General features: G+C 38.5%; 1 protein-coding gene across 7 annotated transcripts in view; it reads right to left on the bottom strand.

Moving 5' to 3' along the window:
* tox2 (TOX high mobility group box family member 2) overlaps window positions 1-18,134 on the bottom strand; it is a 122,737-nt gene that overhangs the window by 44,256 nt on the left and 60,347 nt on the right. For all 7 annotated transcript variants that reach the window (XM_015033327.1, XM_015033332.1, XM_015033331.1 and 4 more), the window contains one exon: window positions 2,386-2,673. In XM_015033327.1, the coding sequence (XP_014888813.1) occupies window positions 2,386-2,673 (288 nt within the window). The remainder of the gene's footprint in view (window positions 1-2,385; window positions 2,674-18,134) is intronic.

The following is an 18,134-nucleotide window of genomic DNA, read 5'->3' on the forward strand; positions in this document are numbered from 1 at the left end:
AAAAATGAACAAAAAAAATTATTTTAAAATTTTTTTTAAAAATTCAAAAAAAAAAAAAAAAAAAAAAAATATATATATATATATATATATATATATATATATATATATATATATATATATATATATATATATATATATATATGTGTGTGTGTGTGTGTGTGTGTGTGTTTATGGAAGGCACATCAAAACCTCCCTACATAATAATCGTTCCCCCTCTATGTGTCGCCATATGTGATACTTTTCTGCAGTTTGCGAGTAGGATACTTCCCAAATATCAGACGACAAACTGAACGGTGCTCTGTGAGATGTACTCTGAAGCTTTTTGAGGATTTTTCTTTTTTTTTTTCCCCACCAATCTTGGTTCACAAATCACTAAGCAATTTGCAAACCAGCTCCATCTATACTGTAATTAAATTACATACGGGATCTTTGTCAAATAATTAAATGACTTTCGACGGCAGCAGATTGAACTAGATTTTATTTAGTGGTATCAGAGTAAAGAGGGCCAAGTGAAAAAATAAATATACTGTTTTCTTTCGTCTTAATTACTGTATGTGCTGCTTTGCTTCAGTCTTGCACTTGCAAATCTAAAAATGTACACTGTTTAGAACAGTAACGTGGCACTTTCAGAACCTAATTTAAACTGGGCAAAGCATTCAGTCTCGTCTCCAAAAATAATCTTTATATGATCCAGGGTTATCAAAACAGCACTCACAAGAAATAACCCTTGCAATTGGAGATTATTTGTTCAAATTTCTGTTCGATATGTTGCGCTCGCTGCACATTCGGAATCTCATGCATTTTTATCGTGCAGCCGACTGTATTCAGCTCCATTAAAACCGAAGCGTGGTTCTTTCCAGCACAAACAAACACGCGCCGACGGTGGAGTGAAAGACTGGCCAATCAAGCAATGTCTCCACAGTAAAGGTCATGACCAAAATGTGAAATGAATATAAAGATAGATGACATGTGAAGCTAATACATCAGGGGAATATTCCTGCAATATATATATATAATGCATAAGATGTTTGCATTTGAGATCTTTATCAAGATCTATTTCAATTGCTGTTTACCCCTCTCCCCTCTGTTTGTGATGAACATGATACATCACACTTGACCTTGATATGCATCTGTGTATGTCTACAGTATACTGTATAAAACAGATACTCTTATCTGCTTCATAATCTTACAAAACACTCTGAGAATCTCTGATAATTATAATGGTAAAGACCGATGAGAAACAGCTATCATCCAAAATGCTTTGGGGGATTTATAAAAATTACAAAAAAAAGGCACAGCTGGCAGAAACTATTTCTGTGCCAGTTTATGATATCTGTCATTATCCAGTAAATTACAAGGGCATGAATTCCTTTACCTTAAGCCTCCACATAAGAAGAATATATATTTTTTTATGTTAAAATGGTTTACCATGTAATTTGTTTCACTGGGATCTCAGTGCTGAAATCAATGAAAAACATCAATGCCTTCTGCTTCCAAATGGATGCATTCAGATCTGACACTGCCAAACTTAAGAGGAACAATTTTTAGTCAAACACTTACATATTTGCTGCACAGTGACGAACAAAAGACTTATCTGAATATCTTGAACTTCAAATTCACCTTCAAATTCAACCACAAATCACATATTTAATGCTGCATCTACAACACAGGAATAAAGACAGCAGCATGTGTGTTTACATTTCATACTTAAACCTTCTGCAGATTGTTGTGCTGTTCTGATAGAAACCTGCTTCTTGCAGCAGTTCCCACAAAAGCAATTACGGTTTTGAGATGCTAATTTGCAGACGAGCGTTTTTTTTGTGTGTGTGTGTGTGTTTGGAGCTGAGGGAGTAATCAGCATGTATTCATGTTTGACAGATTGACCGATGCATGCCGTCGAGGCAGATATGATGCTGATGGATTTACCCACAATCCTTTTCTCCATGCATTACAGCTGACAAGGCAGCCCCTGAACAATCATCTGTTCCCTCCACTTGGCCTACGTCTACTTGTCTTGAAAATTACATTAACGTTTTTGGAGCATGATCTGTTTCACTATAGAAATCATTCATCAACATCAATGTCATTCAAACATTAATCATTACAAAACATCACATGTTTTTTTTTTTGGTTGCTTTTAAATGTTGGAGGTGCAGGTGTTCTGTGAACTTCAGATTACAAAGAATAACGCAAATGTACTTTAAATTGACTTTATTTTAAAGTAAATTTGCTTTTTACAAATTAAAGTTAGTGGAGTTAAAAATTTTAGCTTTTTTTTTACTATTAAATGGGCTCAAACATGTGTAGTTAATACTGTTATCCAGCTTTGGACTGGATCCTACCAAAGCCCATTATTGGATGCAAAATCAAGGCAGTTTTACTCACCGAGGGCATTTGACTGGAGACAAGGTGGCTGTCCTGTGCCAACATGTTCGACATCATGAGCGTTGGCAGCTCAGTGTACGAGTATGGGTTGATGAGCCCATTGTGTGGCAGCGAATGACAGAGGTAGCCCGTAGAGTCATGCTCCATCAGGTGAAGAAGAGGTGGCTCGGGGTGGTTGGGTGGAGTGATTGGTGGGATCTCATAGTCTTCGTCCCCAGTCCCGTTTCCACTTGAAGTGCCGCCTCCTCCGCCTCCTCCCCCGCCGCTGCCCGTCTGGCCTGTGTAGCTCTGACAGGATGGATAAACAAAGCGAGAAATAGAAGGAGAAAACAATCATACAATCAAATAGAGTCATATGAAACTTAAGAGAAGATTTCGAATTTTCTAAAGCAAGAGATAGTTATCTGAGGCATTTGATGGCTATCAACAAGCGACAGAAAACTATGCCACATGGTAAAAAATGGAGATCAAGTTTTTAACCAAATGTGGTGTTCTAGTTGTTTCAAAGAGAGAAAAGACAACAAATATATATATCCTTAACACATGTATTGTGATACATCAAGTAATACTGAATTATTTTAATTTACAAATTTATTTCATTTAGTGTTTCGCTTCTTGAAAAAACACACAAAAAAAAAAAAAACATTTTTTTTCAACCAAACATTAAACATCTAATTTTAGATGCAAACATGGAGCGCCTGACCTTGGTGATAAAGAAAACCAATGCATGTGTTAGCTGCTGCTCAAACACTATAAGTCCAATCAGATCAGAGTCCTGCACAGAGCAGGAAGAAAAGAAAAATAGCAGGGAAATTCAACGGGGAATGAAAAGCAATTTTGTCTGAGATGATCCAACTTGACTCCCATTGTAATGACTGAGTCAAATTAATCATCACAAATAATATTCTGGTGTCAGCTATTCAAGGGGTTTTTAATAGAATTTTTATGATTCATGTCTAGCGGTATACATCAAGCAGTCAGTTCTGCAACATTTCTGAAATCAATTCAATATCATCTTTGTGTAGGCTGTCATCCTCGGCAGCAGAGTGGTCATTTATCTCTCAAACAGATACTTTTGGAAAATAAGGACCATGAAGAGACAGGAAAAGGAGAGAGGATACAGGGTACTTTTTTTTTCTTGTTTCACTCAATATTGTTTCAGGATGAATGAGGGGGAAAAAAGTATTTTTTGGCAAGTAGCATAAAAAATTTGTAAAACGGCAAAGATGCTTCCTGGTTAGAATGAGGAAAGGGTAAAGTATAAACACATTCATGCATACCAGAAATGTAAACTAAACTGAGTCCTAATTTATCCTGTTTTTGTTTCTCTCTCTCTATCTCTCTTTTTGCATTTTGCATTCTGGTATTCATTCCGTGTACAGTACCAAGAAAAAGTATTTTTTTCCTGAGTTGGCAGTATGTCAGACTTTCAGATCATCTGAGTAAATGCAAGTTCAGTTTTCAAATGAAAATTTCTATATTTTTAAGTAGGAAAATCTCCCTAAACCTACCCGTCCCAATTCTACAGATCTCAGTTTAGTGTTTGTGAAATGAACGTCAGCTTCCCAGAAAGCGATTTTAATCGCACGCAATCAATCATTTAATTCCAGTGACCAAATATGCAGAGAATTTTGTTTTTACCCAAATGTTTCACAACACACATAAATTAAAAAAAAATAAAAAACATCAAGGATTTATTGTTCTTGTCTTAATTTGATTTACTTGGTCCTAAAATAGACTGAAAGCAAGCTTCTATAAATTTACTGGACTGTCCTTTAAAGACAGATGTGTCTGTATGCCTTTGGGAATGCTGTTATTGTGTGGCCTAATGGACAAGAAAACAAACATTTCCTGAGATTCAATTCCCCTCATAATTGTTGGAAGGAAACTAAATTGTCTGCTGTAAACACTGTTTATATTGTGTGAATTGAGTCCCTCGTGTGTGTCCCCCTTTTAGCCACCGTTTACTCATATGTTCGCTGTGCGAGAGCACCAGGTAATCTGAAGGAAAATCATGTTGAGTCATCACAAAGCATGTTCATCAAACTGTTGTTTTCCCCTCATCCTTTATCAATAAACGGCAGAGGTCTGGAACGATGTTTTCAGTGGGTCTCTCGTCTGCTGCATTTGATTGTGCAAACAGGACGAGGAGTGGAGATGTGTCATGTGTTACATCGCTGTGACGGTTCATCCAGTGCCCTTGATGATAAAATGTAAATAGCAAGGACATTCCCAGTTGGATTGTGGCAAGATAAATTATTCATTATGCCACTGTTCAGAATGAAATTGCAAGCACAAAACTGCATGTACAGCTTGGTTTTATGTATACTTTAGTCTTCTTTAAAAGCCAAATCCACACAAAGGCAATTCAAACAGTGTGTCACATGGCATGTTTTTGGAGACAAATGTCTCTTCTTTCTTTTGATATTCCTCAGAGTTTAATTATGAAGCAAATACTTTGTCTAAAAGCGTCACTACACAGATTTTAATCCAACACAGAAACATCTTTTATTAACCTCATCTGCTCCTTGCAAGACACTATAGGGAACATTGTTTCCAACGCACAGTATGCTGTCTGCACAGCGAGAGAAACACAATCTGCAACGATTTAATTAAGACACAGATCTCTCGACTGCAAGTGTTGCATACCAGCACACCTTTCATTTCGAGAGAAACAGATGAATAGACAGTTGGTCTGGGACTGAGAGAGGAAAAAAAAACATTGATTGGGGAGCTTTCCAGCTTGTCTTTTACTTGGCACAGATCTCCAACTCCGTCTGTAACACTGCCTGAGTACTCAAGGCCTTCTGGAGATGATATTGACTGTGGCTAATGGCTCATTATCTCTATATTCTTCTTATTATTAGATTATTGTTGTGGTGCCTGTAGAAATCAGGATTTAGGACATCATCCAGTTCATATTAAATTGTATATCCATTATAGAAATGTTCCGCTGTCAAATATAATTAATTTGCACGATAAAAAGCTGAATGCCTTTTTATGGAAGTAAGAAACATAATCTTGGTCTGCTGTTGTTGCATTGTGAACTGTAAATATGAGGCAATAAACCAGTCTGATGGAAGACAAAATGATCACTTATTTAAATCTCTTTTTTTCCACTTTTGGGGGATTTTTATAATAAAAAAATAACTTGCCGAGATAGCACAGTAAAGCAGATTGCAATGAGTGACTTAGGTTTTTACCTTTGCAAAAGTAGTTAGTGTCTAGTCGTTGCCAGCCATTAGTGTGGACTAACCACAAATGCTTAGGGCACCCAGAACTTCTTCAAATTAAGTGGCACATTATGTTTACATAGATGGAATTTAACAAAGTAAATCATTTTTGAAGCAGAGCAGATGTGACAGGATGAACAAAAGATAATTTCTCATGTTGCTTTTGTACTTCTCATTTTTCATGTTTTTCATTTTATCAGCAGAGTTCATTTTCGGAGTCCTCCTTCCATATGTTTGCTGTGTTATCTGTGTGGCTCACGGCAAACTGTAAATGGGGTTTCATTCATTACCTCTTCTTTATACTCTATAAAGGCCAGATTAGTGGAATTTAAACAACTAGCTCTCCTGTCAATGCATCATCCCACCTGAACACGACTCCTCCAGAGATCTGGATTTCATCTGGAGATTTCATGTTCTGTAGACTAAAAACCTTTTTTGAGGTATACTGCAACTGTATATACATAGAGAAAACGGATGACACAAAGGTGAACTCTATTCATTAATGAATGGACTTGGAATTAGCTGCACTGACATTTATTTGGGGATATCAGAGTAACTACGCCCCTTTTTTCATAATTATATTTTTTAAACATCTTTAATGTTAAAAAAAAACTTTCAAAAAAAACTACTTTACAAAGTAATTGCAAAGTAGTGGAATTATTTTGTATTGCACTAAAATATCAAAACTTGGCACAATGTAGACAAGGTATGAATCCTTCTGTAACACAATGTATGTTGTGTAAAGTTGGAACACTGAATGTTTTTATATAGTGGAAAATGAGTCAGCAAAACAAGAGTTTAAGAGCTCCATAGTCACACCTGGCTCTTATTTTCTACAGAGAAAAAGAGCTTAGATTCGTCCCAGGGGTAGAAAAGACAACTAGAAGGAAGATGATGACATATCTGTCTTACAACTAATGTGCACTTATCTGCCTATTGGAGTGCTTTGTCACACTGGTGATTTATGCCTGAAATCCCTCGCACAACACCACCACTTCCATCACCTTCGACACCCTTCGTTCCAACACTTTTCCATTTCCACTATGCAGCCCTCTGCACTCAGAGGAAAGACCTGTTATCTCTTCTTCCCATGTGATTGTAAAGAAAACGGTTGATTTATGTTTGGAATGATTTATAAAAGCTTTCATCATTTTTCTTCGTTTCATTCATTCTTGCCAAGCAAGACTACAGTTTACATTTGTGAATTATCCTGTTTACAACAGATCTTGTTTGCAAGACAAATAGTTGCTGTCTGACTACAAAGATCTTCAAATTTAAATAGCATGAGCTCTTTGCTTTTGTTACTCCATTTCTTCATCATCCCTCTCCTTATCTATCCATCTCTTCTGTCCATCATCTCGGGCTTAATTAAAGCCATAGCTCTTCCTCTACTACAATACCAAGTTAGAGGGTATCAACACACCATAGAGCCCAACAAATGGGAGGTTGAGAATGCCGAGGATCCAGTTGCAGCCATCCTACACCTCTCCCCCCGCCCTGCCCCCACCTTCTCTCAGCTGGTCTAACACTGGCCAGTTTTTTTTCCCCTTTAAACCCAAACCAGTTTTGGTCCATGCACAGCATCTAGCCTGACCCCGATTACCCGCTGTCACCATGCCTTCCTGTCAACAAATCTCACTCTCAAATAGCCAAATTGTATTATTTATCTGTCACTATTTTGCTATTTGAAAAAAAAAAAAAAGAGCACCGGTGAAAGGGATGTCCTGTGAAAATGTGCATTGGGAGAGGGAAAGGTGGAACAGAAAGAGAGATAGGTTGATGGCATGCACTCATTCAAGAACATAAAGCCCAGAGGGAGTGAAAATACGGAGGGAAAGCAGTGTATAATTGCTGTCAAAAGCTGAAAATGGCCTCATTCACCCCCAGATACTCAGCTGATTACGAACTAATCCTCACTGACTAAAACCAGCCTTTATAATTGCATGTACCTCCCTACCCCATCTTTCCTTTCATGTTTCCTTTCCTCGTTCTCCCCTGTGTATCCTATTCCCAGTACTCGTCTCACTTGTCAGTCGAGGTCAAGAGGTCATCTCCATCTGATCGCGTGTCAGAACAGATTACAATCAGAGCTTTTGTGCAATGTCATATTTCATTATGCATTTGACTCATCTCCCTGGTCCAAGGGTCAGTGTGATTTGATTGGATGACAGAAATGATATAATTTGTGTTTAACCCTAGGCTGTACGAGGTTCTGAGTGGTGTACTAATGCATTTTGCAAAGACGGGGCAGGCCCTCTCCACGAGCGACTAATTTGAAGTGGCACACCGCAGAGTTGAAGGAGAGCCAGAGCTGTTGCACAACATGCCGAGGTTATAAGGGAGGCTTTATCAAATAATAAACACAACCTCCCTCTTACTCCCTGCTTCACGCATGCTTTCTCTCTAAATCTGCAAGTTGATGCAAGTGACTAAATATTAGCTGCCTTCACTGACAAATCTCTTCCTTTTATTCCTATTTTTTTCTTGGATATATTGAAAGTATGTCATAGGCTCTCGTTGTTCTTTGTGTCTTTTCGTCTGCCTCTCCCCCGTCCCCTCTCGCCAGTCGCACTTAATTCTGTCAGCTGCAACAACTGCACTGCTATCACGTTTTCAGAGCAAGATTAGGCTCTCCACCAAACTGATGTAAAAGTTTGTATGGACATTTAATCAGGCGCCGTGTCAACAGACAAGATTTCAGATTGTCGTGGTTGCGAGGACATGCAGATGCAGCGATATCAGTGACAATCATGATCTCCTCCAATGTGGTTGGGGGAGAAAGGTAAAAACACGGGTGCTCAGGTTTCCCAATAGTGATCCAGAGTCAGAGTGATGCCAATGCTGATACTGCTGAGGATGGTGGAGGGGGAGGAAGGGGTGAGCATAGAGGGAGAGAAGAAGAGGGAGCAGAAAATAGGGGGGAGGGGAGGAAAGAGACATATCCAACATTTCAAATGAGGACCATAATCAAACTTATTGCCTGACAGGGCGAATCTAGAATTACAGTGTTGCTTTGGCAAAAACAGAGTATTATTTCTCCTCTGTCTCTTCCTGTTGGGAGCAGCCATGCCTTGTTAACAGGGAAAAGCCTTTTAAACCTTGCTCATTGCCTGTTCTGCAATGCTAAATAGCAGCTACTGATATTGCTGATTTATGAGTTGACAGAAGTACAACAAGGCCAACAAACAGCAGCTGGTAAGCTCAACTGCACAGTTGTCGTCTGTCCGTGCCCCCAGTTAGAAATTACCATTAGTGTGTGGACAATTGTGCCACTGTGTGTGAATGACAAAAGTAATTATTGTTATAAGAAGAAGTAAATGGACAAAAACAGCAGAATAAAGGGTGGTGGATGAGTACCGACTGACTGTCACAATGTTCAAAATGACAAAGGGAGTGCTGATGGCGCAGTCATCCAAACAAACATGCATTATTCTGGTAATTGTTAGGATCCTGTCACCCTCAAATAACGCTGCTGATAACTCTAGCCCAGGAGAAAAAGGGTGTAAAAGAGCGTGTGGATGGAGAAAGTGGATCCAGTCTGTGCATTTATGGTGAATGTGTCTTTGTGCAATTACTTCTCAATGTTTTCGCTCTCATACCTACTTTTCTCAAATAAAATCCAGTTTTAAGACAGTGCGTCCTATCTGTGCATCTGCGTGTACGTGTGTGTGTGGCTGTGATGTCAGCTCTGCTTGTGTGCCTGCTTCAGAGTCAATGAGGCTGTGTATCAGTGGCTGGCACAGCTGGTGGGAGCAGGAGACTAACATCTGGACCCTCACACTCCTGGTGCCATTGTTAATAAGAGGCTGGTTGTGAGTGGAGGGGAACGGAGGAGACAGCTCTCGAGTGTCAATGAACATCCCTGTCTCTTACTGGTTCTGTGCTGCAACTTGCACTTCATGTGTCACAAAAAAAAAAAAAGGTTCCACACTGAGCCTGGAACAGAGATGTGGAACATTTAAAATAAATATCTGGATAAAGATGTTTTGTTGTTGTTGTTTCTTCTGTAAACCACGCAGTGACATTCATTAGGTCATTTAGGAATTTATGTCGACAAATTAATTTAAAGATCTCTAACATTTTTCCAATATAATTTTTGTTTTGCTTTTGGTTTTAGTAGCTTGCAAAATGACCTGATGCTATCTGAATAGGTGAAAATAAGTTTAAATACTTGCTCAAGTAACTGTAATTGAAATGTTTTGGTAATCATGGTAATAATCTGTGTAAAGGATTTGGGTGTGTCTGATAGCAGAAATGTGTTATGATAACCTCAGGCCATTCGAGTTGTAATCTAATCAGGTGTGAGATGGCATGTTGTTTTTATTCTTGTAACAGTGTGCACAAAATACTACAAAATCAAATCCTTTTTTTTTTATTTTGCTCTGCATATTTTTACCAGATAGAACTAACAAATTTCTTCATCATTGGATGATTTATTGCATTTTTTGAACATTTTAATATTAATGCACGAGGAAACCAGTTGTAAGAAAGTTCTAGATTAAATCTATCTTTAAAATAGATGGAAGCAAGAAGCTTTAATAGCTGTAATATTCATGAAACAGTCATCATACGTTCCTTCGGTGCGAAGCTTTATGGCAGGTAGCAGTAGAATGTAACAAATTCTACCATATTCTTTTTAACCTACATACAGATATACACTCACTTGAGAAAGTATTCACACCTCTTGGTAGTGAAGCCCCTAGAAAGTTTGGTGCAACCATTTATCTTCAGAAGTCACATGTTTAGTGAAATGAAGTCCACCTGTGTGTAATCTAAGTATCACATGATCTGTCAGTGTTTATACAACTGTTTTGAGAGGCCCCAGAGGCTCCAACACACCCACTAACCAAACAATACCATGACAACCAAGGAAACCTCCAAACAAGTCAGAAACAAAGTTGTTAAAAAGTACAAATCAGGGTTGATTTGTAAAATATATATATATATATCAATCTCAGAAGATCACCATTAAATCCAATATCATCAAATAGAAAAAAAAAAAAAAAAAAAACGTATCTAAACAAACCTGCCAAGAGAAGATTGTCCAGTAAAACAGGGTACGGTGTGATGAGGGCTTTAGTACAGAGGCAGCACAGAGGCCAAAGTTAATCCTGAAGAAGCTGCAGAGTTCTGAAGTATCTCTCCCTACGACCACAATAAGACATACACTTCACTGAGCTAGGCTTGGAGTGGCCAGGAGAAAGCTTTTACTGACGGACAAAAACAGAAAGACTCCTTTTGAGTTTACCAAAAGGCATGTGGAAGACTCCAGAAATATATCAAGGAGGGAGCTTTGGTCAGATGAGACCAAAATGTAACTATTCAGCAACCAAGAAAACCACCGTCTGAAATCAATTAATCTTATCACCCCAAGAACAACATCCCCACAATGAAGCATGATGGTGGCAGCATCATACTTTGGGGATGTTTTCAGCAACAGCGACTGGAAAACTAGTCTGAGACAAGGCAGCGATGGAATGTACAGAAATGCTATTGACCAAAACTTGCTTCAATCAGTAAGCAATTTGAGACTACGACAAAGGTTTACTTTCCAACAGGACTATGACCCAAAGCATACTGCTGAAGCTACACTCAAATGGCTTAAGGGGAAATGTGTCAATATATTGGAATGGCCCAGTCAAAGCCTAGACCTAGAATCTGTGGTTAGACTTGAAGATTGGTGTTCAGCAACTGAAACCATTTAACTTGAAGGAGATTGAACAATTTTGTCTTGAGAAATGGACAAAATCTCAGTGTCAAGACGTGACAAGATCATAGAGACTCATCCAAAGTGGCTTGCAGCTGTAATTGCTGCAAAAAGTGGTTCTACACCGTACTGAATTAGAGGGGGGTGATAGTTATGCACACCAAAGTTTTCTGTTATTTCGTCCTCTGCGTTGTTTGCTTCGCAATAGAAAGAAACTGAAATGTTCAAAGTTGTAGGCATGTTCTGTAAGTGAACACTTTTATGAACATCAAAGTGATTCCTCACCATAGGGTATGGGGGCTATATAAAAATGCACTATATACATGTACTTCTCTTTTTGCAATTGAAAATAACTGAAGATTTGCCTTACTTCCCCTGTTGCATTTAAGTTTAACTCTGATATTTCACCATTTAATGTTTCAATCTTTTCATAGTAAAACCCTCAAAAGCATTCACACTAATTAAACTTTGATATAAATAATTAAACTCAAAATCTGCTCACCATTGCTGTCATCATTAATGTGTTAGCACTCTCATTCAAAGAAAACCCCCATGCCAATGTTGGATGCCTTGAAAACATGCGAGCATGTGGTACTTTTACTAAGGTGTAGAATTAAATAGATGTCCAACTCCTATGAGGCACATCACACCTCACTTTCTAAATGGTGGGCTGCTTTAATACCAAGTTCTAAATATTTTTTTTTTAATGTAAAACAGTACAATTCACTGGCTCCAAGCCCCAACACCTCTGCTTCATGCTGTTCAGCTATTTTATTAGGGGAATTTATATAACCTCATTTGAATTTGATCAAAACTGAGGAAATAAATCAGCATGAATTGTGTGTAGTTTCAACACCTTAAAAATACTGCATTAAAATTAAATAGACATTTTGTGGCCGAGTATAATGCTCTAATGCCCCCTAGGTTGTTTTTTCCACAGCAATTAAGGAAAAACTATTCAAGACAAACTAGGAAGGTTTGCTTTTCAAAAGAAATTGAAACCATCTGATGCAGTGAACTGGCTCAATATAAGGTATGCAGTATATTTTATCTGTTTTATGAAACTCTGGCATTCAGTCTGGAAAAAAGTGAAAGGTTGGTCTCTCGTCATTTTATGGAAAGGGTCAAAAAGCTTCCACAAACACATTAAGGGGCCATTAGTTTTATCTGTTCACCTCAGGCAACAAGGGGGAGAGACAGCATGGCAAAGCTGACCTTACACAAATATACATACCTACATTTATTTACACACTGCTCTATTGGGGGAGCGCTCCAATAAGGGCATTTTTAAACCGGGTAGAAGCATTTAAGGTGAAGAGTTTCCAAATGACTGTTAAAATGCAACGGTGGAAAGAGCTTTCCATCTTTCTACTGCTGCGACAAATATGCCGGCACATCTTTTTGCTTTGTCTCTGCTCAATGCTTCGTCAGCGAACAGGCTATAGAAATATTCTGGCAGGCTGCTCTTTGTTTTCATTTTCACAAAAGATGTAGTGCGGGAGTGAAAGAAGGCGGAAAGAGAGAGGGGGGGGGAGCGAGGTAAAGGAGGAGGAAGGTAAAGGGATGTTGATGGAGGTTGGAGGAACATGTAGGAAAATAAATGGAAGGATTAAAGTGAGGAGGGGAAGATTGGGAACAGAGGTTAAAGGGAGGTGTGGAAGAAAGGATGGAGGATGACTGAAAGTTTGGAGTGACGAAAATGAAGAGAGGGCAAGTGGAAGTGAATAGGGGTGGAGTTTACCATTCCAGTACCTACAATAATGTAAAACACCACAAGGAAGTTGTAAATCAGACTAATGTGAGCAAGCTGTAATTCAGACCAGCAGGGCCATGGCGTGAGCGCAGGGACCCTTGAACGGCAGGAGTTTACAAAATGCCAGCGCTCTGCTTTAATCAGCGCAACAGTCAAAAGATACCGTCTCCACCAATCAGCTGGCTTCCTGTCAGTCACACCCGACTAAACCTGACCAATCAGCCTTCATCGACTCCCAGACCTGCTAACTGAACTTTGGGCCGTGGCCAAACGAGAGAATTACTCATCCAAACAGGAAAGGTGGAATGGCTCTTTAATTCAGAGCGCAGAGGGAGGAGGTGATAGATTTGTCAAAAGGTTAAACATAAAAGACTCTGAGATCATGTTCTACAATAGCTCATCAAAAACATATGAGGGATGAGAGATGCCAGGGAGTGCAGGACTTAATTAAATTCATAAAAACAGAATTTCAAGAAGGTGGACACATGAACAATGTGATGTATCTGTTCAAATCTGCTAGCAAGAGGTTTCACACTACTAAATCTGTCAGTAATGGCAAGATGAACAGAAATAACCAGCATCAATAGCCCAGTCTTTCAGCAGCTTGAGTCAGAAATCTAATTATAATAAGGTGCTTGCTTCACTTTCAAAAACAAAACTTTCCACCAATTGTTCTACTCTCACTAGCTGTAAAAAAAAACAAAAACCTTCTCAGACAGAATTATATCTCACAAGTGAAATAATCTTTTCCTCAAACGACTTCCAAAAAATGTCCAGATGAAGCACAAATATTGTTTTTAAAACTGGTGGACGAGCTACAGAAAATGGCTCATCATACAGACCTTTTATCATTTTATGCAAAGGGATAGAAGAGCAATGCATTATCTCAGAAGTGAGAGGAAAAATGTAAATGTACTCCACTTTGTCACTTCTCATCCAGCGGACTGCTTTAACTGAGCAATCCATAATATTTCAGCTTTGATGATCATAAAATGGCCACGGCCCAATGATCCCGCGGAGCTGGATTCGACTCTGGAAGTGTTGTAGTATGGCTGTAGTTTGGCTGGGCTGCACGCACTCACACACCCACCACAAGCACACTGTGCATGTTAAAACCACATGCAGCGTCTTGGCAGCAAAGACACTAAGCAGCAGCCAATCAATAAAACCTTGTTACGCTAATTGCGAGATCATAATCTCCGTTTCTACTTCTGCTGAATATCCAAACAGTCACTCCATTAGTCGAATTATTCCCCTGTGCAGTTTCTCCGTCTCTACCATCCCCCCCACCCCATCTCCTGGTTTCCACCACTCGTTTCTCCCTCTTTTTTTTTTTGTGGCATATTTCTCTCAAACAGCAGTTCTGCTAAATTAATTCATAAGTCAGGGAGAACGACATCAAAAGAGAGCATTGTCAAGGTAAAGTGCTGATGAAGTTTCTTTTGCTGCACTGTGGAGGTATGAGAAGGCATCTCCACAGTGCACATCTTTGATCGTAGCGATGTGTGCTATCCTGCTTAAAACCAGCAGCAGGAATGTATATTGCTGTCGAAAAGTGTTTGCTCCCTTACAAATGTCTTTGCTTTGTCGTCACACTTAAATGTTTCACATCATCAAACAAGTCTTATTATCAGACAAAGATAACAGGAGCACATATATTTTTTTCTTTTTTTTTTTTCTTTTGCCATTTAAAGGGGAACTTGTGTGCATTAGATGTTTGTCTTGCTGCACAATCCATGTGTGCTTGAACTTCGGGTCACAAACTAAAACCTAAGCATTCTCTGCAGAATTTTCTGTTAGAGTGAACTTCATGGCTCCATCAGTTATGAAAATGCAAAGCAGCCCCACATCATCACACCACGTTTGACTGTAGGCGTAATTTTTGTGTCCCGAAATGTTACTTCTACAACTTTTTAAAAAGTCTCACAATGAATCCACAGATTTATTTTTGCTCCGTTTCTTACTGTTAAATCATTAACACTAACCTAATTGAGGCAAGTGAGACATGAAACAACTTAGATTTTGCTCTAGGTTCTTTTGTGAATTACTGGATGAGGTGCCAATGTCATTCATAGACAGATTTACCACTGTTCCAAATTTCTCCATTTGTGGTTAATGTATTTCAAGATGGTTCTCTTGAGCCTGAAAGCATTAGAAATGGCTTTGTAATATTTTCCAGACAGATGGATGTTAAAGAATTTGCTCGTCATGCATTGTGGAATTTAAGCGTCTTCTTCATTCTACGGGTCTGGCAGGAAAAACTGAATCAGCTTTATTAACCCAGGTTATCTGTGTCTAGGACTAAAAATTGCTTGACAAACTGATCAAAAGAGCGAAAATATAAGAAATCTGTAAGGTGTTGATCTATTTTCTGTTGATTTAATGTAATCAAATCAGCACTAGACCTTCTAATCGCTGGTTACTAGCTTTGCAATGCCGCTTCGGCTGGTTAGTCAGTGACCACAGGGGCAGACAAAGAGCTTGTTGATGCCAAGAACAGGGTTCCCAGTCTTGTCATTGAATCAGTAACACTTTGTCACTCTAATAAGGCAGGGGCGGTGGGGGGCCGGGGGGGGTTAGAAAATGAAACAATACAGAGGACTAACAAAGTCAGAAAACGATGCTCATGGGAACATCGATATGACAATAACACTGACCCCATTTTCCTGTTACTCATCAGCAGATCATGCTCACCTAAGCGTTATTTCATGTGGTTTCTTCAGCAAATTCACCCAACAACACCAAGCTTATGACCTATATCAAGTCATTTTATGTATATAAAGAGCTTCATAACAGGTGGGTGAGATTAAAGAGAATGTAGCAACCTAAGCTAGACACAGACAAGCACTTTCATAAAGTTTCAGAGCAGAACCACTGACCCAAATACATTTAAATGCAATGGGCGATATGAGAAAGAAATGGAGATATAGAGAGGGAAGAAGCCAAAGAGGGAGAGTCAGAAATGATGGTGGAAAAAAAGATACAAAAAAGTAAAGAGAGATAATAAAGCAGTGAGCAGAGAAAAATCAGCTTTAGGCAATATGATTTGTTTTCATTCAAGAATGAATATATTGAGAATAATGTGGCAACAGTGTGGATTTGTTAAAAAAAAAAAATCCACTTTGAAATAAAAATGAGCCCTGCAGCATTTGTGTCTCTTTGTCTCCAACACCAAAAGTACATTTTATCTCAAAACTAGCTAAAAATATGAGCATATACTTCTTAATATGTTTTTGATTTGGCAAACCCCCGGGCACTTAAAAATGATAACCTGACCTAATATACTCTTCAATCAACTTGAAAGGTTTGTATGAAGAGAAACAGACACCAGTCACATCAGTCGTATGGCTGCTATGTGCTTCATTAAAATAAGAATGAAACCGTTTTAATTTGCATTGTGGTGGGTGAAGACACTGTGAAGACATTTTTTCCTCTAATTGAAACTTAATCATCAAGCATTCTGTTCAAAATACAAGTACATTATTTTGTACTATTATTGAACAGTTCAGGTGACCACATTTTTTATTTATTTATTTATTTTTACATAATTATCTCCAAAATTCTTTGCAGTGGGGTGAAGCAAACACAGAGCGGATTATCCAGTGACATAAGCAAGCTTTGAAAATTATTTAGGTCTCTGTAATAATTCCCTGGCCACCATGCAAGGTTTAGATAATTATTATTTCACTTTCTAATTCAGATTATATGTGGTGACTCCAACTTGTGAAGGTAGATGAGTGCAAATGAAGGGTGGGCTCCTCCAAATTAAATTTTGCTTTGGGCGTTGCACCATTCATTTTTGCTTCCATGACGATTTTCAGAATATTCATCGGTGTTTTTACTCCTTCTTGCATTATTTGACAATTCAAAGTAAAGTTTTTTGACATACGTGTCATGAAAATATGTTGCAAAGCATAACATTGCAGACATGCAGGGGCACATTCTGGTTTAAAGACAAAAACAAGTTGAACACTATTTTATTCTGTTACAACACAGCAAACTGAATATTTAGAATATATATATATATATATATATATATATATGCATATGCAATATATTATGCAAATAAACATTCCTAGGGTTTTTATGTTGTTCAAAAAGTTTAAACTACTTTGGTAGCATCATTATAGCAAAGAAGGAGGAGCTCAGTGATTATTTTTGTATTTTCCTGGGTTTTGTTGTGAGAGATTGTGCATCCACCCTTAAGGGCTCCCTGATTTGAGCTGTCAGACGGAAGGAGAGGCTAAACTTGGTGAAGCAGAGAAAAGAGCAAGGCACATGTCAAATATGAGAAGATCTTGAGTAAACAAAGTATAACACGGACCAAAACAAAATCGTATCTCATCCCATCACAGCCTTTCCTGTTGTTTCACTCTCTGTCTTTTTCTCTCTTGCCACTTTAAACATTAAGTGTCAGTTTTCCCAAATGTTCTGTTCAGCCATTCCACACTGAAACATACCTATTAATAAAAAGCTACTTTTAATCTGGTAATCAGGATTCTACTGAGTGGAAATACAACGGGTGGTAAGAGGTAACTTTTTCATGCTTTTGTAGAAAAGTCAGTCATCTAAGTGGAAAGGGCCAAAAATAAATGAAAATCATTTGTAGCAGACACATGTTCTCAAAGTCATGAAAGAAAATTTACAGTCAGAAAACCAGACAGAGTTAACATTGTTGTGTGTCACTCTGGGCCCCAAGCCAAACAAAAGCATTTAGATACTCAAAAAAATGAAAAAGCACAACAGAAACACAACCACTGTGGTCTACAGGTTGGCTTCTAATAATTGCAATCGACAGGGACAAATTCCCTGCTTCCCTGTGTTTGTCAGATGGGCTTACTCCCAAACTCCACAAATCCTCCTGTCCAAACTCAACCATATGGTCTCCCAGCTGTTCGTGACCAGCTGTGCTACAGTATTTCTGGAAATGTTGCCATGTACTGTTGCACTCCCCCTCCATTCCAACTCAGTAAATCTTCTGCAATGAGGCCAGAACAATTTCCATGCTGGCTTGTGAATCAAAGTAAAAAATAGTGTGAGGATAATGGAAAGACAG

This window comes from Poecilia latipinna, unplaced genomic scaffold (genome assembly GCF_001443285.1).
Source record: "Poecilia latipinna isolate Pla-1442-1.1 unplaced genomic scaffold, P_latipinna-1.0 Scaffold264, whole genome shotgun sequence".
In the NCBI taxonomy this organism is placed as follows: domain Eukaryota; kingdom Metazoa; phylum Chordata; class Actinopteri; order Cyprinodontiformes; family Poeciliidae; genus Poecilia; species Poecilia latipinna.